Below are 24,806 nucleotides of genomic sequence, written 5' to 3'. Positions count from 1 at the left end.
CAAGTCTTCATACTTGTGTGTATGTGCATATATTCATGTATAGATTACATACACATATACACTCCACATCTTGTAAATGACCAAGTGGAGCAATTCCAATAAAAGTTGCAACACTTAAGAATTCTATAAGAGATAAACTTCAAAGCGTCATACAGCAAATACAATGCAGAAGCCTGAAGATAAGCACCCTCATTGAAAGTAACAAGAGCTATAAAGAATGGAAGAAAACTAACCTGAAAAGGAAAAGCAGAGTAATACCAATGACTAAAGAGTATCACTAATATTTATATACACTCATTGTAAAAAAAAACAACAAAACACTACGTTACACGTGTGATGGTATAGTTGATATAAGTGATTACAAATCAGAGCAAAAGAATAATTTAATACAGAAAACTGACCCCTTGAAGGGAGGCTCTAGCACCCCGTTGTACGGCCTCTACCTTGGATACAAGATGTGATATGGGCGGGCAAGGAGGCTCTAGTACCTTGTTGTACCACCTCTAGCTTGGATACAATATGTGATATGGGTGAGCATGGAGGCTCTAGTACCCTGTTGTACCACCTCTAGCTTGGATACAAGATGTCATATGGGTGAGCATGGAGGCTCTAGTACCCTGTTGTACCGCCTCTAGCTTGGATGCAAGAGGTGATGCGGGCATGGAGGCATACAGGTTCTGTATAGTATCCTGTAGGATATCAGTCCACATTTGCTGCAAATGAGCCTTTAGATCATGCAAACTCATGGGATCTCGAAGTTGGTGTCCCTGGTGGTCCCATACGTATTCTATTGGCGATAAATCTAGTGATCATGCAGGCCATGGAAGTGTGACAATGTTGTGGAGGCATTCCTGTGACACCACTGCTGAGCATTATCCTGCTGGAAAATGCTCCTTGTAAGCCCTGCCACGGGAGGAATACAGGATGAACAAAACAGTTGGAGCTGCTTGTGCGACGATCAGAAGATCCTTTCTACTAGAAGTCTGTTGAGGGAGTCCTGAGCTCTTGTGCCTGATCTCCTTAAGTGCGCGCCCTCATGAATCCACTGGTTCAAATACCTAACAGTCTGGGTTTTTTTGCAATGAGTGCATATTTACTTATAAAGACATTTTCCAACAAATGGCATTTATCAATGTATGAATGGTAAAAGGACCTCTGCCAATCATGTGAACAACCCCCCATTCTTACTGTTCTTCCTCAATGCACGACCACAGTGAGGAATCTGAATGGAAGGGAGGTCGAATAAGTGTGCTGGAGTATTCTTCAAAGTCTGTGGGGCTGATAAAAACACTTCAGAGCGACTCCACAATCATATTTAGTAGCTATCCTGTACATGGGTGATAAATGTCATTTGTTGGGAAAACATCCAAAAATGCTTTTCTACCAGATATGGTTTTAGCAGCTTCAGGAATTCATGGCCAGGAAATGAAAGGAAAGATGAAAGAAACAAGACAATACAAAAAGGACGTTAAAAAATAACTAAAAGACAAAACAAGGGATGTAACAAAAAGAAACAAAAACATGATAATGCCTGCCTTTTTTCAATAGAGGCTGTGTAGGTTGTGTCTTTCCATCATCTTCCTCATCTGGATAATATTTAGAAAGAACATTAAAGACAATGTTAATTATGTGATCAGCCAGTGGAAATGAAAAAAAATTCCAAAAAATACAAAATTACCAACATGAAATGAACAAAAATAACATCACAAAACAAAGCTAATTAAGTCGTAGTACGGTACTGACAACTGACACCAATCTATGCACATAAACCTACAAAAGCACGCAGACATACAGGACAGGACATGTCTGACTTATATGCTGTGAGCTTCAGCTTTCCTAGAATGAAAATGGAATATGGGCTCTTGTTGCTTACTATGGGCCACAGGGACATATTTTCTAGGAGAAAGTTGATGGATGGGGCTCAAAATATTATCCAGACTTCCAAAACAAAATTGATGCTGCAAGTATGGTTAAAAAATGGTTCTGAACCAAGTGTACAAATATTGATCTAGTAGAAACTACTTCAATTTTGCCTGGTATCAATTTTACAAACTCTTCCCCACTAATGGATTTTTTGTTTTTTTTTTGCAAAACAAATGAGGACTGTTAAAAAGGGGTTGTCTGAGCATTTTGGTTTTTTTTAAACCAGTTCTCCATGAAGTAAAGTAACTCACCTCTCCCAAGTCACCTACAGCTACTGCGCAGTTCAGTTCTTAACTCCAAAGGCTTGGGGTCTTTACAAGCTGCAGTCCTACCAGTTTATGGAGGGTCACAGGCTGCTGCAGCCAATAACAGAGCTCAGCGATCATCACTGAGCTCTATTGGCTGAGCAGTCTGGGACTCTCCATAATCAGCCTGGGGCAACCTGTAAACATAATGTCATAGGGGAACCCTGGAGCGATGGCATGGGACACAGCAAGGAGAGGCGAGTATGTATCAATTAGTTATTTACTGCATGGAGAACAACATTTTAACAAAAAAATACGACTCCGACAACCCCTTTAATTTTATCATCCCAGCCACCTGTCACGCTTTCTACCAGACAGTCCCCTTCATTGAACCTAAAAGATATGGGGCACTTTTAAACTTTTTTTTTTTTTAAAGAAAACGCACTTCCCTGTAGATTTCTGTAGTAGCACACCTATAATTTTCCATATACCTGTGCCGTGTTTTGTGTGTCATTACCACTTAGAACACTAGCTGGGTATCCACTAATATTCCACCAGCATTTGGATAAACCTGAAGGAAAGAAAGTATGAACTACTTCTAGCTCTGCCCATACCTTTCCTCATCATTGGACTGGAGTCACCAGAGTAAGGCTTTGAAGACTCTGCCTCAGTCTTTTTACTATAGTCTACATTTACTACTACGTCTTTGGTGCCGGGAGACTTCTCTTGTGATGACAGCAATTCCTCTGCAAAAGAAAAGAAACAAAACATGAGCCTGAAGAAGAATTTTGTCTATTTCTGAAAAGGCCAAGTGACCCCAATGATTTTATACGAGAAATGCAGAAAGCATCTATAAAAGAACAACAGAACTTGGATCATAACTTTTTACTTTTGGGCAAAGTCTGAAACTCCACATATTTTACTAGTAACATAAAACTTTCATGTTAGAACTTTATTAGTAGCAGTATGTGTGAAGGAAAGAAAGTTACGCACTACTACCATATAGCTGCAGGAAGAGCAGTAAATTCCCAACTTGGTGCAAAATTTGGAATAAAATCTGGGCTACTAGGTTCTAAAGCAACTCTGACATCCATAGACTCAGACAGCTATTGACCAGATACTATTGATCTTTTGCTTTCCGCTCAGACAAGCTAAAGAGATTTGTAGTAATTAAGATTTCAATTACAAAGGGCTTCCAGGACAGAGCAGACAGTAGTATGACATGTCTGGAGGTAAAATGTTCATAATTCAGGTCCTGAGCTACATGGTGTGTTCCTCTACACTAAAAGCCATGTAAAAAAAAAAGAAGAATCCTAGCAGCCCGATTACATTATTTCATGTATTGTGACGTATTTGTGTAGGTATTTGGTAGATTATACGGCTGAGCTCTCATACCAACACTAACAGGACATTCTTCTCTCCTTGGCTATAAATCAGGCTGGTTAAGAAGAACCTTGAAGAGAAGAGAGCCAGGGGTCCAATTTGATGGGAATGTTAACTGTTGTAGGAGGGGTATATTATTTTAGAAGAGGATTAATTTGAAGGTACTTTCGAAAGTCTGATTGAGGAATATTAAACCTGATAACAAGTTCTGAAAAAGACAGAAAACTATCTTCTCAAAATTGGTTGAGTCAAGCCTAATCTTTTCAAATTAGAAAGAGATACATTTTCAATGGCTATAAGGGCCTATCCACTTGCCATCTTATATTAAACACCATGCTGGTAGATCCCTTGGGAAATATACACAGAAAATTGGAAAACAATTTAAAAATCTAAGTCTCAGAGCCCAGTAGAGTGAGGAGTATTCTTCAATTAACTCGGCCTCTAACTGTACCAATCACTCTAAAAACCTCTTGTAAAATATTATACCGATGGTACTTGACTCCCTATGCCCCCAACAAGATGGCTCCTCAATTTTCTCAAAGGTGTTGGAGATTTAGCTCGCCAAAAGGGACATTTCTACAGTGTCACTATGTCTCTAACCTTTGGACCCAGGCCTTCCAACTAATTACCAACTTTAGTAACATCCAAATTCAACCCAACCCTGCTCTAGCCTTGTTAATTGATGCAGACCAAATCCCCCCTATGCTACGCACTCCTCTTCTTCATATCTTAATTGAATGTAGAACCAGAACCGCACAACACTGGAATAGTAACTCCATTCCTTCTATTCAAATCAAATCAGTTAATAGCAATTGTTGGTTTGAAAGTATGCACACAAGTGCCTTCAATAAAGAGGGAAATTGGATGGCCTGGATCCTAAGCTACTTTTGTGTCAACTTTTTTATGCCCTACTTTATTTTGCCATTTTATGTACTGTATAGAAGTCATATACCGATATTTTATGTTATTATCTACCTGTTTAAACATAGTGTTATGTGTGTAACGGTTTAGTCATATTGCTTACGAAGATGTTAACTCAAATGCCAATATTAACATTTTCTCTTGTATTTGTTAAAAATGTACTCAATTACAATAAAAATCTATTGTTCAAGAAGAACCATGCCTTCTCTTCTACGACTCTCACCAGACACCTGGGTGAAATTTTACTACATAATGTATATATAAAGCTACCTTACTACAGCTTAGGAAGCTTTTTGGAGACGTGTCCTTGGTTGGCAAGGCTACAACACAAAGGCACTATGAAAACAATGAGCCAGCAGGATGCTAGACATAACTTAGACATTTCTTAAGTAGACCATCAGCCATTTCTTGAGCATGATACAGAGGACAACCGAACAGCACGACAGTAAAAAGGAACATGGAATCCTACAATTGGTTTCACAATTAGGTGCTAATCTACTAAGAACAAATACTTAACACAATAATAAAAGAACCATGAATAGCATTCTCCCTGAAACAGCAGACACAGCCCAGACTGGACAATGCTAGTGATAGGAAAAACCTTACAGGTTTTCTACATCATATACACCCATAAGAGAGTCCTTGCTGTTTCTTTTTTTTTTTTTAATTAAAAAAACATAGCACACAATAGCGATTCTTGCCGGAAACGAGTCTTTCCTGTGGTATTTCATTCATCTATAAATAAGTCACTGATGCAGCTGCTCGTAAAGAATTCCCAGCAGAGAGCCATTTGCCAGGAATAAAAGCGAAAATGCCACAGAGCCCTGTAATATAGAACTATAGAGAGGCTTTCTCCTAATCAAATCTACATCTTAAAACCAGCAGTCCCATAATTCCCGCAAACCGCTTTTTAATCAATTGTAACACAGTGGAATCCCCAATTTAGCCCAGTGAACGAGTCCCACATGTCCCTGCTCACATCACATTGTCACACATTACAGAATATTCCATTTCTATTAGTCCCACTAGACTCCGTTCCATAGTTTCCCCTTGTGAACTATTCCTAAAGGTTTATGCTTTTAAGGAATACAGTACAAATACTCAGAAACATAAAAATATTTTTCTGAAAGTTTGTGTCGTGCCCAAAAAAATCTGCTGGCTAATCAAATATATTTGATATCCAAAGTAAAGACAGTGGCTTGAGAATTTATGGATTGTTAAGTGTGCGAAAATGCACAGCCTCGTGTTCCTAATTATACAGGTCTAAGTGTTTGTTTTATTACAAAATTCCTACTTACACAAAATTGGTAACTGTAACAATCAAAAAGTCATTAAGCTACCCTCTGGTTTTGGAACAATTGTCTGTCTTGTGACTGGAGGATTAGGGGGTATACTACCTGCATTTGTTTTAGGATGCCCCTCCAATCTGCTGGTAAGGGCTCCATCTCCAGTCAAGATGCCCACACAACGTTTCTAACTACCTAAATGCAAACTGAGCAATGCTCTTTGACTGCCAAGTGCCAATTACATAAGTAACTCTGGCCAATCAGAGAGCAGATAAACCAGTTCTTTAACCGCCCTGTATACCGGTATCAGTTTGGCAGTCAGTGCTCTTTTAGGCTAGTTCTACATCGCAATTTTTGGCCACAATAGGGGTTGCGCGACCAAGGGGGGGGGGGGGGGGGGGGGGGAAATCACTGCATAACCCCGTGACCTTACACTCAAATTGAAGTGAATAGGGCTAGCAATCCAAGTTGTACAGATTTTTTTGAGACTCATTTCTATAACAGGTTATGGCTACGTGACTCCATTCCCTGCAATGCGAAGTTGCAGGGCTACACAGCAATTTTTTGCTGTGTAACCCCTGTCACATTCAAAATTCGCAGGGTTTTAGGAATTTTTTTCCCCCCCTTCTTTAAAAACAAAAAGATAGTGACTGAAAGTTACAAAGAAAAAAAAAATCTGACAACACATTCCATTTAAAGGGATTGCTCAGTTGTAAACTATTGGTGGCCTATTCTCAGGACAGGTCATCAATGGTAGATAAACAGGGGTCCATCACCTGGGACGACTCCTGATCAGCTGTTCTCTAGTCTGCTGCATTCATGGCTTCAGCACATTTCTGCCAGCTCCATTATATATTATTTTCATAGGGATTATTTATGCCATTTATGGACATTCTACTTTTTTTTGGTGGTGTTTGGGCTTCTTTCATCTGCAGCTGTCAAAACTTAGCTGCTGAGGCAAGCAGCTGATCACCCAAGGTCTTGCTCCATGCAAACAGCTGATCCTGTCAGGGAAAGCATTGGGCAGCCAGTAGTAGATAAAAGAATATCCAAAGTAATACAATATATGAACCCACAAGAATGGGAGCTACGTGAATAGACTGGCTCTCAGATGGTGTTCCTGAGCAGGAGACGCTCCTCTATGATGTCCACAGTGTCTATTTTTGATGTCTGCATACTTATAATTTGCCAGTCGATAAGTTTCATACGTACTAGTAAGAGGTGCACAAAACTTCAACACAAAGGTTGCAAAAAAAAAAAAAGCACATGCGGCAGTGAAAGGGTAGATGAACATCTGTGCTACGTCATACATTCCTTCCATTGTCTAAAAATCCACACTGCTCATGAGAGAGGGGACACAACAATTTGTGCCATCAGTCAGCAAAGTTATTGTCAACCAACTTCACCCTGCCCGTGTAATTAGGACCTCTCAGCTCTGCTGTTCTCAGTTTCCTATCATACAACGGCAGTTAAAAAAGTCCTTTGTGCAAAGGGAGGGGTGAAAATCCTTCAATAGTAGCATGTCCTGTTACACCTTCCTCTGGCATCCTCATCCTGACCTTCACGATATTCTTATCTCTGCACCTCATGTCATTCAAGTCACTGGAAAGTTTCATTTCTCTCCATTAATTTATTAAGTACTTTCCAGCTGCTATTTGATAGAGTCATAAATATGTTATTTCCCAGGAAGGAGGGGGGAACTGAACATGTGTTACAGTTATGAGACACGCTGAGCACTTATAACTCACAGACAAATATAAGCTAAACTGAATGATACCAGAAATACACTTCAAGTAGAGATCACATGTGCCGTTTTATTCTTATTCTCCCCTTCTTTTGCATGTGTGTTTTATGCTACATATTAAATAAGGATGAAGCAACAAAACTGTATATTGGCTCTGAAACAAAATAGAGATCACAGAAGACTTGTGGGTAATAAAAGGGAACCGTTACATTAGGAGACTATCGCCCGAATTAGGGCAATAATCATTCCGTTTACATGTGCCCATCAACAGGGCACTGAGCAAGAAATCGCTCGCTCTTTGGATTCACTTGGTTCTTAGTCACTTGGTTTAAAGCAGAACTATCGGGCCGTGTAAACAGAAGCTGCTCAATTTTTGAGGATTCCCCAAGTTGAGGATGATTTAGTGATCCTGCATTGAGCATGGGGTTGGACCAGATGACCCTGGAGGCCCCTTCCAACCATTCTAGGATTCCTGTTTACTGTGCATGGAGGGTGCTCGGCCGGAACAATCCCTGGCCGCTTAGCCCCCATTCACTTGAACAACTATCGCTCCAGTGTAAAATATGGGAGCAACAGTCCATCACTTGTGCGCCCAACAGGCATCCCGTATAAAAGAACCCTTACATAGCATGCACCAAACAGGATGCCTAAAGGGCTGTTTAAAGACAAAAGTCAGCACTTCCCATATATTATCTACTGTAGTGAACTTCTATACATCATTGTGTGCTTTGCATCGCTAGAAGCTAAAAAGCACAATATTGTGACTTGTAATTCTCTACTATTTTAGTAGGCTTACATACCTTGGCCTTGAAGGTGTGAAATATCTAGGCCTTCTCTCAGACGGATCACAACCACACCATACTGGAAGTCAAAAGCATCACTAGGATAAAAGAAGGGGGAAATAAAGTTCAGTGCATTTTTCTTACCGTACACATTTCATTTTCCTTTCGGTTGATGACCAACTCATTTGACCATACTAAAGCCTTCTTGCTGCATTACTGATGCCCTTTACCGAGCTTGAATACAGAAAAATTAAAGGCTTGCAAAGATTTATCCAACTGTTAGATGGTGAGGGTGCCAACCTTTATTCCACTCTAAGGCTGTATTGACACACGGAAAAACAAGAATCTTCTTGAAATGGGAACCACTTAACTCATGACACTTTCAAGTGATCTATAGGCTTTAAAGAATGACTCTATTACTAGATTTACTTATAGGTTGCTGAAGGCAGAAACTCCTTTAAGAATTGCCTGTACTCACTTATTTGTGTCAGACTGGCGATCCTCAAGCCCCAGAGTGAATGTGTTCTGACGACCCACCAAACTACATAGAACATATGTGCTTCCACTGTTACATTTTCTTTGTGTAAGAGATAAAACACTAGTGATAAGTGACCGATTGGCTCTTAAAGTCAGCTCCAAGATTCTGCAGGACCTTAAGGGCCCCTATTGCATTAGGGATATATTACTGTGCCACAGACAACTTTTTTTTTTCAGAGCCAAATGATATAGCTTAAAGAATAAAACAGTGTAAAAAAAGGTTTATTTGAACAATTCAACTAAAAAAAAAAAAATCTAAAAAGGTGAATATTAAAGCTGTGGGTTGTGCTATATTCAATGCATAAAGAGAAGCTGTGAAACTCCAGTGCAATTCAAAGCAAGTAAACATTTTCTCAGCGATTCCCTGCAATCATGTAGCTGAACGCCTTCCATGTGTCCAGCCCCAGGTTTTTCTTTTAAATAGTGTGTTTGTGTTTATTTAAATTGTAGAAAAAACAGCCAAGAGCAGAAATCTAAGCCGAGGAGGTTTGTTAGTAAAGCCCTGCTCAGAGTCCCTGCATGGCGTCACAATCACAAAATCATTTGGAAGATAAAATACCTTTTAGTCTGGATGCACACAAACGTATTTGCATTGCGGAATCCACGGTCGGAGTCCACACCACGGATCCGCAGCAAATACCGTCCATAGCATGCTATGGGAAATAGCTACTCCCTGCACACTTCTCCTAGCCAACACTTTTCCGAATCACAAGAATATAGAAAACAGAATAAGGGTAACATACAATGGAACTGCAGAAGTTGTTGAAAGACGTTATTCCAGTTCAAGCTTTTAAACTGCAGGAAGTAGATAGCTCTGTACATTGCATAGTGGCCAAGGTTGGTATTGCAGGCTTAGTCCCATTTACCTCAATAGGATTCAGCCAGAAATAATAATCGGGGGTCACTATGCAATATACGGAGCTGATTGCAGTAAACAGCTAGAAGTGAGACAACCCCTATAAATAAAACAAACCTTGTATATACATTTCCTGCTTTTCCCATACTTACTGCATTAAGTTAATGTAGGTTTCAACGTCTTTCATATCTGACTGAATCCAATTATTCTTGAAGCCAACCACAAGAGTATTCGGTTTCATTCTCCCCAATCCTGCAGCCTACAAGAGGGAAAAGAAGATTCATTCAGGCTAGATAAGAAGGGTACACATAGGCACAGAATCATTCCGTCTGTAACTACGTTGTCTTCATTATTACATAATTACTATCAATATAATTGACAGCTTTTGCCCAATTTTGTGCCGTGCAAGTTTGAACAGCTGTGGATTTTACCTGCATAAGATACTGTGCCCCATCCCGCAAGTCTTCTGCATGTACTGGTGAATAGAAGGCTTTGGTCTTGTTTTTAATAAGCCACCTCTGATATCTAGCCTGGTCTGTTAACAGCTCTTTCATAGCTTGTCTTCGAGGACCCTATAGAGATATAAGAGTTATTTGAGATGTACTGTACTACATTATTTTACAAATCCATCATTTAAAAAGAAACGTTCTACATGTTTTTGTCAACTGATCATGAAAAGGTTGACATGCATGAAAGCCTAACCTGAAAGAGAAGCTAGCCAAGCTATGTGGGACTTGAGGTCCCAGTAGCTTTAATCCAGCATCTATTTAATAGTATAGCAGTGTCCTTCCAAGCTTTGTACCTTTGGTACCACTCAATGCATTATACCCTAAACACATCCAAAGAGATTTTGTCTACGAATTTGTCCTGCGCCACATGCATTGGGCTCTCTTGTGTAAGGGTTCATGCAAGAGGAACCAACTATGTGTTTTCCTAGGGACTCATGCCAACAAAGAGGGCACCAGAACTTGGTGGCACTTCAATTAGACTCTTCTGTTTGCGCTAACCTAGCGAATCCCCCTCTTCCTGCTTGGCGTTAAAGAGGCAGGCGCCTACATACTGTATCTTTCACTTAGAATCGGTCCTCAAAATCTGCTACATGTGGTAAATGAAGAACAGTGTTAACCACAGTTATTTGGCAACTATGCCTTCCCATAATAAGCAAACAAACACAGCAGATGGAACAGCGCTCTGCAAATGCCAAGAAATATACAAACATTGCATATATGGATTATTCTAAACTGCAGTATAAAAACCATACATTGTATCTTATACACTACATATAAAATGCACACACAGTTTCTTTATATAGGTTTATACACACGCGCATTAATGTTTGTTTGCATTACACTTAGGGCACATTTATTTCACTTTGTGAGGAGGTGCTGACGTTGCTTTTTGCACTGCCATATACATGGACAGGTACTTCACAGAACAATTGCAAAACTGCTTATGTGAACTGTAACTTTGAATTGGATCTAAAATGAGTACAGTCTTTTTCGATATCATACCAACGGCCTACACGCCAGTTTGTGACAAGTTCTATTTATTCCTTAGTCCGTTACGCAGTGCCACTGTTAAGCCCCATATATTCTGTTTGTTCCTGATACTTACACCTGGTATTCTTGCATGTCTTCATTATTGACAAGCTCGTTTTATTGTCTGTCATGCTGACGGATTTTCAGCTCATCAAAAATATTGAACACAAGCTCATAATCTAAATCTACAAAACACATACAGAAAGAAAAAACTCAGGGGAAAACAAAAAAGCTTACCATGTGCACATGACCGCAAATCATCAGACCAACATTTTTTGTAAAAGCATGCACCAACTGCAGTAGGGCTGGACGTGAATTTGGAGCACCAATTAAAACAAGACACTGTGGCCTGTGAGAGGGGGGAAACACACGAGAATATAAAAATCACTAAAATAATAGTTACCGTATATACTCGAGTATAAACTAACTTTTTCAGCACTTTTTTATGCTGAAAAAGCTCCCCTTAGCTAGGTAAAAAAAAAAAAAAAAAAAACACCGTCAGCAAGTAAGCACTGTGATTGGATCAAGGGCCAGCCAATCACAGCCGACACTCAATTATTCACAGCCATTCAGTGAATTACATCACTGAATGGCTAGGATTGGTTCATCAAGCGCCGGATTATATTTAATAAGCTGGGTACTCATTTTACCAACCTCGGAAGGATGGAAGGCTGAGTCTACCTGAAACATGCAGAGATTGAACTCGCAACCTTCAGACTGTGAGCGAGAGCCTAGAACTGCATACTGCTGCCTTAACACTCTGCAATATCCTCCTAAAGAGGATCTAATTCACTAGGTTTGGAGCAGCTAAACCACCACCATGCCACCATGGAGTTTAGCTTTATAACCCATTAAGGGCCATCAGGAAGTAATAAGTCCTCATATGACATGGCCATATGAGGGCTTATTTTATTGTGTAGTTTTTATTGAAAACATTTTTGGGTACATAAAATGTATTGTACAACTTTTTTTATAGGATGGAGGGAACACACATCAATTCTGCCATTGTTCTTTGTTTTTAGCAGCGTTAATTATGCAGCATAAATGACGTGATACTTTTTTGCGGGTCGGTAGGATTACAACAATAAATAATTTTACGTTTTTCCACCACTTTTGCACAATAACCCTTTTTTTTTAATTTTTTTTTTTTTATTATTATTATTTTTACATCCTTGTATTCAAAGTGTCATAGCTTTTATTTTTCCTCAGATTCTGGCAGTTTAACCCCTTACATGCCACAATCAATAGCACCTGCAGCATATAAGCTGATGGCAGGGAGAACGGAGCTCTGTCACCCATCATCACCCCAGAGTGCAAACACAAGATACCAATAGGCTTCCATGGCGACCGGACAGGGTAAAGAAACCACATGACTGCGGCAACAATTGTAAACAGAAGACTCAGGGGCTGGGAGAGTGCATCATGGGAGGATTGCGGCAGAAGGAGGTGAACATTAGGTTTATTTTTTTCCTGTACTCTGCATCCCCCTACTGTCCCCAATTTACCTGAGAAAAATCCTCCAAGGAGAAATGAGTAGAAAAAGAAAAGGGCTAATAACAGAGAGTAGACCATTCAAAAGTTTTGAAGAAGGGGGTAAGGAAGTGGAGGGTATTTGAGTTGAAGTGAACATAAATGGATGTAGTAAAAGAGATTTTTCTTTGAAAATTACCTAAAGTTTTTCACATGGTCTTCTACACCGGCCAAGCGAATGGTGTGCTGTAGTGCATTCAGATAGGTCAAGGCTTGTGTTGAGGACCCCCAATTTACATCTGGGGGGAAAAAAAGCAATTTATTGCATGGTTTAGTATAGAAAACAACTATGCGAAGATTCAAGATTTAACGTTTAATACATGAGAATAATATTGTACTTCTGTGCTGTCTAGCCCATGGCACAATGCATTACAGTCTAGAATCATACACATACACCCCTTTCAATAGATTTGATGCATTTAAACAGTTTAGAAAAAAGTCAAAAAATGAAAACTCCGCCTGCTTTTAGCAGGAAAAGATTTGCACCATGTTAATTCATTGGACAAACTTGGAGAACATGACAACTTTTCTCAGCACTCGTCAGAACTGAAGAGCACTGAGAAAAGTTTTACGTTTGCAGAATCTGGTGTAAACAGAGTAATAAACATGGACTAATGAGACTAGGCCTAAGTTTGCGTTCTATGTCTGTTCTAGATTAAGTCAGAGGGGTAACTGAAAATTAATTGCATCTATTCACCAATTTAAAGTTTGAGGGCCATTAAAAGGGATTTTGTCATAAAAAAAAAATTCTATACTCACCTATTCCTCCCCAGGCAGACTCCTTACTGCATCTTCTCCTCGCTGATCTTCTCCAGTCCCCCAGGTTAACTCATCTCCAGCTGGCCGGATGCTCCTCATCTTGTTATGAAGCATGCATTCCTCGCATGCTTCATTCCTCCTGCAGGTCACTGAAGGTCACATAGCGTTCACTGGCTAGGAAGGAATACTAATCTAGTACAGAGACAGTAGGCACGTGCAGTCTTTGCAATAGTTCGGCACTCTCTGCTAGGCTGTGAACTAGTGACGGTAGCGTACATTGCCGGGCAGGAAGAAGAATGCCTGTAAATGGACACTTCGTCACAGGAAGCAGAAGAATTGTCCATCTGAAGGTGAGGTGACCCAGGGAGGACCCACAGGGGCAGGAGAAGATCGGTGGGGAGAATATTAGGTAGACTCCCTGGGGAGCAATAGGAGAGTATACATTTTTTTTTTTTAAATGACAGAACCTCTTTAAATGGGTTGTCCCGCGGCAGCAAGTGGAGTTAAGCACTTCTGTATGGCCATATTAATGCACTTTGTAATATACATCGTGCATTAAATATTGGCCATACAGAAGTTATACACTTACCCCCTCCGGTGCTGGCGTACCCGTCTCCATGGCGCGCCGACTAAAGCTGCCTTCTCCCTCGATTAGACGCGCTTGCGCTGTCTGCTCTTCTGTTCTGTTGAATGGGGACGCTCCGGCGTGCTCACGCTGGAGAGCTAGTCTGCGCATGCGCAGAAGACCTGTGCTCGCGCCACACAGGTCTTCTGCGCATGCGCAGACTAGCTCTCCAGCGTGAGCACGCCGGAGCGGCCCCATTCAACAGAACAGAAAAGCAGACAGCGCAAGCGCGTCTAATCGAGGGAGAAGGCAGCTTTAGTCGGCGCCATGGAGACGGGGATGCCAGCACCGGAGGGGGTAAGTGTATAACTTCTGTATGGCTCATATTTAATGCACGATGTATATTACAAAGTGCATTAATATAGCCATACAGAAGTGCTTAACCCCACTTGCTGCCGCAGGACAACCCCTTTAAGTAGTTGAAACAATATAAGCTGGTAAAGCGGAGCATTGTATATTAAATTACTGTGCGAATGGTCAGAAATAGCATAACAGTACTTTCTAAAATGTGACATTTAACAACAATGTAAAAGATTTTAGTTCTTCTATTTTACATGACAGTATAGCTAGTATTTTTGCCCTAGTGAGCAGGAAAACATTGTGCGAAGGATCCAGTCAGGAAAAGAACAGGAACTAAATGGAGCTTCCTGTAAACCAGACTTCACTGTGATATTCCGCAGGGCTGCAAGGACGCTTGCCACAAATGTGTTCCGTCAGAGAATGTACTGCTGCCTTCCTCTCATTACAAAGACATTTCTTACCAGGCACCAGCTGTACATTTTCCTCTCATTATAAAATATATCTCCCTACAATTTAGTATTAAATGTGGTTCCTTTCTTCACATTGTGAAGTTTCTGATGAGGTCTCATATTTTCCATGCATCAAAATGTTCTACAGGTTGAAAATAGCAGATGGGTGCAATTGCTCTACAAATAATTTAACAGCTCAACACGGACCAGTGCGACCTTAGAGTTAAATCCACTGCGTTGTTTAGCCCATTATAAATGAGATCCTAACTAATCCACCCACAGGAATGCTTCTTCCAAAAGCCTAGGGTCAATATGCAACAGCGACTATTCAAAGGACACAATTCATGGCCTTTCACAATTCCAAACTGTATAAATTAAGAAGAAAACCATTGCAATGTTATTGTGTCCAATGAAAGACCCAAATTTTGTTTTATTTTCACGTTTAAAGCCGATGCAGGGCTTCAAATCAAGCTGCACATTAAAACTATTCTGAAAGGGACAATGAGAGCCGAAATCAGCAAAGCTGCAAACATAGAACAATGTCGCTGTGTTTAAAGGGAATGAGTCTTCAGAAAATGACCTATTGTTTAAATCAAGTTTTTGTTCAAATAAATCTTCAAAATACGTTTGATTTTCCATGTCAACTATACCCCAAAAAAATCAGATAAAAGGAGGGCGTGGTTTGCAAGGCAAGGAAGAAGGACGTGTGTGACTGAAGCTCCTCAATAACAGGAGGTATATAGTAAAATCCACAATCGGTGGTGCCTGCCTGGTCCCACGTGCACTAATGGTGTGCCTGCTACGGGAAGTCCTGCTAAACAGACCACTTGAGGCTCCTGTGAAACCACTGCTGGTCCTAGGCCCGAAGCTGCAAGTTAAATTACTAGACCTTCCGTTGCCCATCGGCTGGATGAACTTATCGGCAGCCCCTATCGCAGGATCAGCTGGCGGTGAAGGCCAGCAGAGTATCTTGGGCTGATATGGGGAAGAATCCTCACCCCGATCCCATGAGTCCAGGGCTTTTCTACCCATGGGTCGGGGTTCCAAGGCTTTCCCTGCAGGTGGGACCTATTATACATAATGCCACTGGATAGGGCTGCAAAGTGTTAGCCTATACTTTACTCCCGTAGTAAACTGTGCTTCTATCCCTGGCTGCACCTTGAGAGATCTGGGAGAGGGTTGCTGTGCTATTCAATGTTGAATGGCTGTGATTGGCTGACGCCGCGTGGGGTCAGCAAATCACAGCCATTCGATGTCATTGAATGGCTGTGATTGGCTGATGGCGCGTGAGTCAGCCAATCACAGCATTAGCTTTCTAGAGGCGGGGATTTCAAGCCCCGCATCCACTAGGGAACAGGAGTAGTTCCAGAAAACTGGAGAAGGGCAAATGTTGCCCCCATCCACTAGGGAACAGGAGTAGTTCCAGAAAACTGGGAAGAAAAAAGGGAAGAAGATGGATCCAGGAAAGTGGAGGCCTGTGAGCCTGACTTCTAATTAAACAACATTCTTCCCTTTGGATGAGAATGGAGTAATTAAATCAGAGCCAGCATGAGTTTGTCACAAACGCGTCAAGCCAGACAAATCCAAATTTCCTTCTATAACAGAATCACTATAGAAATAGGAAAAAAAAAAAAGGGATGGAGTGGAGCAACCCCGATGTGGAAAAGTGTTGAAAGAATATTTCCTAATATACACCATCAGGGACAGGTGTCGCCAGCATATACTGAGGAAGAGGTCCACATACCTCAAAACACGTTTACAAGCTGGTCTCATTAATAAACTAATTTGTCTTTTGGCAAATACATATGACAGTCATCTTTGTCTGAAGGTTGTGCTGTAACAGCGTCATGGACTGGGTTGATCAGGGAAATGCAGTCGATCTCATATCTTGACTTATTAACCCTTTCCAATCCAATTTGTATCCCATTTTTCCTAGGGGGCTTACTCTTTTTCTGTCATTATACAACGGCGCTATATGTCGGCTAAAGCCAGTACTGCATGAGATGACACGTTTGATAGGCTCCAACAGCAGAGAGGCTGGCAATATACAGTAAGAGAACCCCGAAGGACATCTTCCAACATTGGAGCTGTACAGCCTTAAATCATAATGTCTTCAGACGTCAGACTTCAAGCATTTGACAAAGTTTCTCAAACCATCCTTGTAAAATTATCTAGATGAGGGAATTGAGGAGAAGCTGATAAAAATTTGCAGACGACACAAAAGCTAGGAGAGACGGCTAACACTAGAGAAGAGAAAGAGGATTCAAAAAGATCTAGACAAATTTGAACAGCGGCAACTAAGAGAATGCTATTTAACAGGGAGATATGCACATGAAAAAAGTACATACAAATTGGGAAGAATTGGGCCAAGTAGCAGCACATATGAAAAAGACTTCGGTATAGTTCTACATCATAGACTGCTCAGAACGGAACCTCTTAGGACTAAACAGGTATTTAAATTGTGTGCCAAACTTCAGAGTCATTTAGCGGTAAAATAGGATACTGTTTTTCAAAAAAATGAACATGCAGTTTTACACCCACGATAATCGCACTGGAGCATTGCTGGCCAAAAAAACTTAAGAGTCTTAAATTTAAAGGAAAGGATTAGGCATAAAATCACTCATCCCCAAGAAATTGTCAATGCATTTGCCTCATATAACTCTTCTCTTTATAACTTGAAAGATTCAAAATACGCATCAACTCCAATTGAAAGACATTTTAAATTTCTTTAAAGATATTCGACTCCCGTGCCAGCCATCCGACTAATTAGCCTCTCTTTCTACCCCAATCTGTTTTGGAAGTTTTAGAAGCCATTAAAAAGGTTAAAACCCCGCAACTCCCCGAGTCAGGATGGTTTCTCCAATGGTTATTACAAAAAACACTCTTCCCTATTATCACCCTATCTGGTCACAATGTTTAATGGGGATTCCTAGCCTTCAGAAATGTTAGAGGCCCTTATTGTTACCTGTCAAAGCATCTACTTCTCCAGCTAATTTCCATCCTATCTCCCTATTGAATACTGATGTTAAAATTTATGCCAAGACTCTCAGCATTTGTCTCTTCTCTATTCTACTAACGGTTATTGCTTCAGCTCAAGTAGGTTTTGTTCCACAGAGATAGGCTTGTGAGGGAACCCACCGGTTCCTAAATCTTATTAAACCCGCTGCACTAGGCTTTATACCTTCTCTCTTTTTGGCTTTGAATGCAGAGTAGGCATTTGACCGGATTCACTGGGGGTACTTGAAGCTTCCTTGGGCCGTTTTCACAAGGCCAAGAATATCACCACCCAAGATTTGTGCGTTGCGAGATGCAGAAATCTCACACAAATATGATCCCCATTGTTTTGCATCAGGTCATACACGAGCGATCTTTTTCAAAGAAATTACAGCATGTCCTATTTTTAGGCGTGCCCTCGCATTGTCCATTGTTTTCAAGGGGGCTGGTGGCAAAAATCACACCTCTTGCTGGGTGCACACAGTGTGATGCAAGTTTTCCCCATTGAAAACAATGGCAGGATCATTACTTCCCCGTAGTGGGCAGTTTTGAGATAAAAACGCCCCACATCTGCAGGGAAATCGCATTCTGGTGATAATCCCGCAATTGCCATCTCACTCTTTACCGAGACTGCAAATCTCAGGCCATGTCTGGCAACATTGTTTCCTCATCAACAACTCTGATTCCGATCTCGACCTTTCCTCTAAGTTTTCTGTCCTGTCTTTTCTCGAAGATTTTAAGTTTAGAGCTTGGGAATCTCTTGACATATGAAATATTGGCAATTTATATGAAAATAACTATATTAGATTTCTCTATGTAAATCATTTCAAGTACCTAGTAATATGTTTGTCTTTTTAAGATTGCAACCTGAAGGAATAGAGGATGGCTCTATCTTGGACTTTAAAAGGTTTCACATGAGATCAGGCATTGGGAATGCTTGAAAAAAAATAATTTTTGTACTGGTATCCAAATCCTCCTAGACTTGCTAAAATGAACAACTCTATCCCCGAAACCTGTTTGAGAGGATGTGGCTTCAAGGGTACCTTCTTCCATATGTGGTGGTCCTGCCCCGTCATTGATTCTTTTTGGAATATATTTTTAGATTTTGTTTATACTGTATCATGGCATCTTGTGGCCCTGACCCAGCACTGGCTCTTTGCTTCTTGTCTACAGATAAGAACTGAATAACGGTACAGAAGTTCCTCTCCCATATTTCTCCAGCAGCTCGTATGGTAATTGCCATGACAGAAATCTTCAGATGCATCTTCTTTGAACAAAGTTATTAATGACATTAATCTTATGTACTATTTGGTAGAACTACATTCTCAGACATGTTACTTAAATCTCCTCATTCCCCTTCCCGGGCACCTTGGACAGAATATTTGGCTAAAAATCCCCCATTAGTATATACACTATCTATATTCTCCCATTGACAGAGATCAGTTGCCTGTGCTGGGCGTGTACGCTATAGGAGATAAGTTGATGCACACCTTTGTTTTGTTTGATCTAGTTCCTTGTTTTTATTTCTTACTTTCTTTCCCTTTCTATTGCACTTAGTGATGGACACTTCATCCCTACTCTGTCAGTTTCCATTATTTTTTTTGTGCATTTACGTGTTTATCTCATCTTAAATGTACACATTTGTTCACATATAGCAATATGGTTACTGAGCTTGTCAGACTCCGGTTGTTACCGCTTAACTAGGTTATGTTTATTATTTTAAAATAATTACAAGACAAAAAAAATTCAAAAAAGTAAAAAATAAAAAAAAAATCAGCAATTTTCACTTTGGCCACTACTAACAGCCCAATACTACCTCTTATACAGAGATCACTTCTTATTCATCATAACAGCCAATATCATAATGAAAGATCTCTATATATTAAACACTAATCCACCAATGTCAAAAGGTGATGAACAAAGCTTACCTCCTCCCCCTCCCTGTACAATGACCTCTGCAGAGGTCACATAGCACACTCACAATGCTCTCCCATAAAAGCAATGAACTGCTTTAGACTACAGGCTCCTATATCCAGGTGGCAGTGGTAAATTATAAATCTGAATGGATGTTAATAGTATTCTGAGCAATATGGCTACCCCATATGATGTACAGAAAGTAGAAAACAAAGAAAATGTACCGTTCAAAAATAAAGAAAGATGGATTAGTGGAAAGAAACTATGAGTCCCCATTTCGATCTACTTCGTATACAAGAATAGGGGGGAAAAGGGAGTACTTCACATGTAGCGTAGGGTGCAGATTTTTCTCAGCAAAATCCACATCAAAATGGACATGGTGCTGAATTTAAGTTATAGCAGCAGTATCCACCTCTTCAAAGGCAGTGGTGAATTACGCACCAAATCCTGTGTCAGAATCCGCACCAAATAGTGTGTTTGTAATGCAGACCCAGCACTGCGGATCTGATGTGGAATATCCACTGTGAGTGAGTGTGTGTGAGTGAGTGTGAGTGTGTGTGTGTGAGTGAGTGTGTGTATACACATGCATGTACGTACGTACGCACATACATACACACATATACACATACATACACCTGTAGTGTCGGAGACCCTTTTTGTCTGAATGGAAGGCACATTTCCGGTTTGATGTAAACGGATTTCAAAAATCAAGACGAAAAAAATTCTCTGTAACACCTCCCTATTTACACTTGAAAAACCGAAAAATCATATATTTGTATCAATAATTTTCATATTTTATAGATTTAGGTTTATTTATTTATGTTATGCCCAAAATAAAAGAAAACAATTGTTATTTATTATTGATTAAAACCAAAATACATGAAACATCATAACCAATCTTTACAACAGTCATATACTCATTAGCCTACTCAATTTACTCATATACTATTTAGGGGAAGGATAGTTAAAATCTTTTTTATATCGAAACATGGCAGTGAATTTTTCCGGTTTTATCGGTTATTTAGGGAGGTGTTCCGGATTTCTGAGAATTTTTTTGTCTTGACTTTTGAAATCTGCATACTCGATTACATAAAACCTTAAGGGCTCATGTCCACGGGCAAAATATGATTTAAGATCCGCAGCGGATCTCCCGCATGCGGATCCGCATCCCATAGGGATGCATTGACCACCCGCGGGTAGATAAATACCCGCGGATCGTCAATAAAAGGGATTTAAAAAAAAATGGAGCATGGAAAAATCCGGACCATGCTCCATTTTCGTGCGGGTCTCCCGCGGGGACGGCTCCCGCGGGCTTCTATTGAAGCCTATGGACGCCGTCCGGATCCGCGGGAGACCTAAAATAGGAATTTAAAGTATTTACCATCCGGCGCGGGCGGGGAAGGTCAGCTGTTCTTCACGGCCGCATCTTCCTTGCTTCGGCTCGGCGGATGTGCCCGGCGCATGCGCGCGGCACGTCGGCGACGTGCCGCCGGCGTCAGGAATTCATCCGCCGGCCGAAAATGAAGATCCGGCCGTGAGGAACAGCTGATCTTCTCCGCCCGCGCCGGATGGTAAATACTTTTAAATTCTTATTTTCGGCGCTCATGTCCGCGGGGCAGGAGGGACCCGCTGCAGATTCTACATGTAGAATCTGCAGCGGATCTGATTTTCCCCGTGGACATGAGGCCTAAGTGTGCCTACCATTCAGACAAAGAAAAGGTCTCAGACACTACAAGCTAACACACACCAAAAAAAAAAATAAAAAAATGTATATATATATATATATATATATATATATATATATATATATATATATATATATATATATATATATATATATATATACATATATATATACACACACACATACACATACACACTAGTCCACTAACAAGCAGGTTACTATAATCAGTAGGAAGAGAGAAACAAACTTACCAGGCTTCTTGTATGTAACGTATATATACAACCCAATAACTATGACATATGTTAGAAGAGCAGCCTGCCAGTTAATAACAAACATAACTCCACAGCACAGAAGGGCTCCAATAAGCGACACCCACATATTGTAGTACTTGAAGGCAGGACGCCAACCTAGCAGGAAAAGTGCAAAAAAATACAAGCATTTATGACATTTCATACGAGTTCACTGCAAAAAGAAACATGGATGATGCTAAATGCATAGTAGGTGTTACTTGGCAATATCTAAAACATTGCTGAAAAGTCTCGGGCAACATAACTATATCCATATATGTAGAAAAGGGGGAAAAACCCACAACATTTTAGAAACTAAAGCTTGTGTGCCTTACCTGGAGACTTTGCTAGTGAAGCGTGAAACACTGAGAAGTTTATTAAGGCATACGATGCCAGGAAGAAGTTTGAAATGATAGGAGCAATCACATTCAGTTCAGCTGAAGGGGGGAAAACAGAGAAACACTTCAACTAAGGTTCTGAAAATGCAATTGAAATACTTCTGCAAAACATGATTTACTGGTTTTGAAGTCCTAATTGTACACAAACATGTCAACTAACTCCATCTGACCATAGCTCCATGTCTCCCCCACAACCTATCCATCCCACCAGACCAGCCAGAGTCTGAGCTCGCTATGAATTCAGTCTTCTATATTTCAGCCACAATGAACTTCATTCAGATACAGAAGATGTAACATTTGTGCAAAGGAAATATTGATCAGGACAACTAACTTCTACGATGTACAAGCGTTAATAGATTGAGTCTTCCAAACTTCCTGTTCACAGTAACAGCAAGGTGTTATGGTATACAAAGACCTGGCAATGATGCAAAATGTCATTTATGAACACCTTTACCCTTATACGTACAGATACATATCCCTGATAAAACCTAAGGTCATTCTCACACAGGTGGGGTTTTTTACAGCATTTAGTGGGCTTTTAAAACGGTGGCTAAAAAGGCTGTACTGAGCCTCCATTGATTTCAATGGGGCTTCTAAGACAAGCGTTACAGTGAAGAGCTTCGAATGCGCGTTAAAACAAACGCTATATATTCCATTTTCGTGCATCGAGCACATTTTTTGACACTACATCACCCATTGCAATGATGGGGTGCGTTAAAAACTGTCAAACGTGTCTAAATAGGCCGTTCTAAAACACCGCTTTTTTACAAATGCCTGTGTGAGTGTTTTTTTCTTGGAAGGGAGTTAGGCCAAAGGTAAAAAAAGACAAAAACACACCAACCAATTAATATGAATCCCAATGCAATCAAGAAAGTAAGCAGATATCCTCGAAGTGGCTCGTTGTTTTTGCCATATCCTTTAGCAAACATCTGAAGGCCAGGATAAATGTTGTCCTTGCATAGGGCCTGGAGAGAAATAAGATTTTGCTTAAGATACATCATATCTGCATGTACACAGAAAGACATACAATCTGACCAACCAGCGAGGGGACCAAGTCTGTCTAATAATACACATGAAAACCTGAGGAAAAGCATCAATATTTTATGAAGTAATTCCACATAATCTACAAAAGAATAAACCATTAGTACATAAAAGACCCAAGGGTGGGTTCACATTAGTGTTCTGGCTCCACCGAGCCTTTCTGTCTAGCTAAATGCTAGCGTGAACCCACCCTAAATCGCAAAGCTGTAATTACATCGCCAAAAACTAGATTGTACATCCAGGGTATTTTGAGGGGTGCTCCAGCTAGGAGCAACTTAAAGTTACCATTACACAGGCCAATGGTCCCTCAAATAAATCACTCAAATGAGTAATTATGAGCGACTATCAGACCGTGTACATGTGGCTGCCAACGCCACGGAGCGACAAATTGCTCAGTAGTCACTCAATCTTCAAGCGACTACTTGTTTGCAGTGAATGGAGGCTGGCGGGTTGGAAGAGATCCTCAGCCACTCCACCTCCATTAGCGGACAGACTACTGCAGCTGTTTAAGAGGATAGAAGCCATAGTCGCTGGGATGGCTGTCGGGTGCTTATGCACCCAACAGTCATACTGTGTAGAGGTGGTATAAGTTATTAGTAAACTGAAATATATGATCAAATCCACAGCATAAATTGTCACAACCACTACCTTCTACAAACTGAAGCAATTGCAATAATAAAAAGTAAAATGGAAGGGAATCAAATTTTTCGCTGCTAGCCTGCAAGAAGTCTGTTGCAGCAGCCTATACGCTGGGAACGGAGTAACAAGTGCTGTAGTTATACCCCATTAGCTTATTGCAACATCTTCTGTGAGAGCTCCATTGACATTATATGTCACAGAAGACCTGTGTGGCGCGAGCACACCGGAGCGGCCCCGTTCAACAGAACAGAAGAGCAGGCTGCGCAAGCGCGTCTAATGGAAGGAGAAGGCAGCTTCGGTCGGCGCCATGGAGACGGGGACGCCAATACCGGAGGGGGTAAGTGTAACTTCTGTATGGCCAATATTTAATGCACGATGTACATTACAAAGTGCATTAATATGGCCATACAGAAGTGTATAACCCCACTTGCTTTCGTGGGACAACCCCTTTAAGGACACAAATTTCAGCAGAAAAGGATATAACATAATAATGTTGGCATTGACCATGACCAATGGTGACGTCTCAGTCAAAACCGATTTGAGAAGCTGCTATATCCAGTGTCATCTACAGGCTACCTACAGGGTGACAAGCAACGATTACGATATTAAGAATTTCATTTCAAAACAGACCCGCAAGCTTATAGCTTGTAAAGGGAAGAAATCCAATTATTCTGCAAGCAGAAACAAATTGGATTATCACTTATTGGAGAAATTGTGTATCTCAAAAGAGTTCTACTCAGAAATGAAAGACGGCTGAGTAAAATCGGTTCGAGGATAAAGAATAGATGACATTTCCCTAAACCCCGCTGTGTATGCTGGTATAAAGATCTCACCTGGAAAACCTTTGGTGCACTCACTAAAGAGGCAAGTGCTGAGGAAAGAGTGGCAGAGAAGATTCCTGCTGTAATAAGGGGTGCAAATCCAGATACCATGCTCATGACCTACAAGAGGAAGACAACTTGTTTGGTGGC

At 40.7% G+C, this 24,806-nt stretch overlaps 1 protein-coding gene across 1 annotated transcript in view; it reads right to left on the bottom strand.

Moving 5' to 3' along the window:
• Positions 1-24,806, bottom strand: part of SLC12A2 (solute carrier family 12 member 2) — a 106,821-nt gene that overhangs the window by 13,873 nt on the left and 68,142 nt on the right. Inside the window, exons 12-22 of the mRNA XM_066603159.1 lie at positions 24,669-24,776; positions 22,997-23,120; positions 22,093-22,194; positions 21,722-21,877; positions 12,885-12,984; positions 11,453-11,564; positions 10,109-10,249; positions 9,830-9,936; positions 8,303-8,382; positions 2,783-2,914; positions 1,536-1,586 (exon numbers count right to left, since the gene is read on the bottom strand). Of these exons, the coding sequence (XP_066459256.1) occupies positions 1,536-1,586; positions 2,783-2,914; positions 8,303-8,382; positions 9,830-9,936; positions 10,109-10,249; positions 11,453-11,564; positions 12,885-12,984; positions 21,722-21,877; positions 22,093-22,194; positions 22,997-23,120; positions 24,669-24,776 (1,213 nt within the window). The remainder of the gene's footprint in view (positions 1-1,535; positions 1,587-2,782; positions 2,915-8,302; positions 8,383-9,829; positions 9,937-10,108; positions 10,250-11,452; positions 11,565-12,884; positions 12,985-21,721; positions 21,878-22,092; positions 22,195-22,996; positions 23,121-24,668; positions 24,777-24,806) is intronic.

Source organism: Eleutherodactylus coqui, chromosome 5, assembly GCF_035609145.1.
Source record: "Eleutherodactylus coqui strain aEleCoq1 chromosome 5, aEleCoq1.hap1, whole genome shotgun sequence".
Lineage (NCBI taxonomy): Eukaryota > Metazoa > Chordata > Amphibia > Anura > Eleutherodactylidae > Eleutherodactylus > Eleutherodactylus coqui.
Note: the sequence above shows the minus strand (reverse complement) of the source record. Positions and strands in the feature narration are given on the sequence as shown.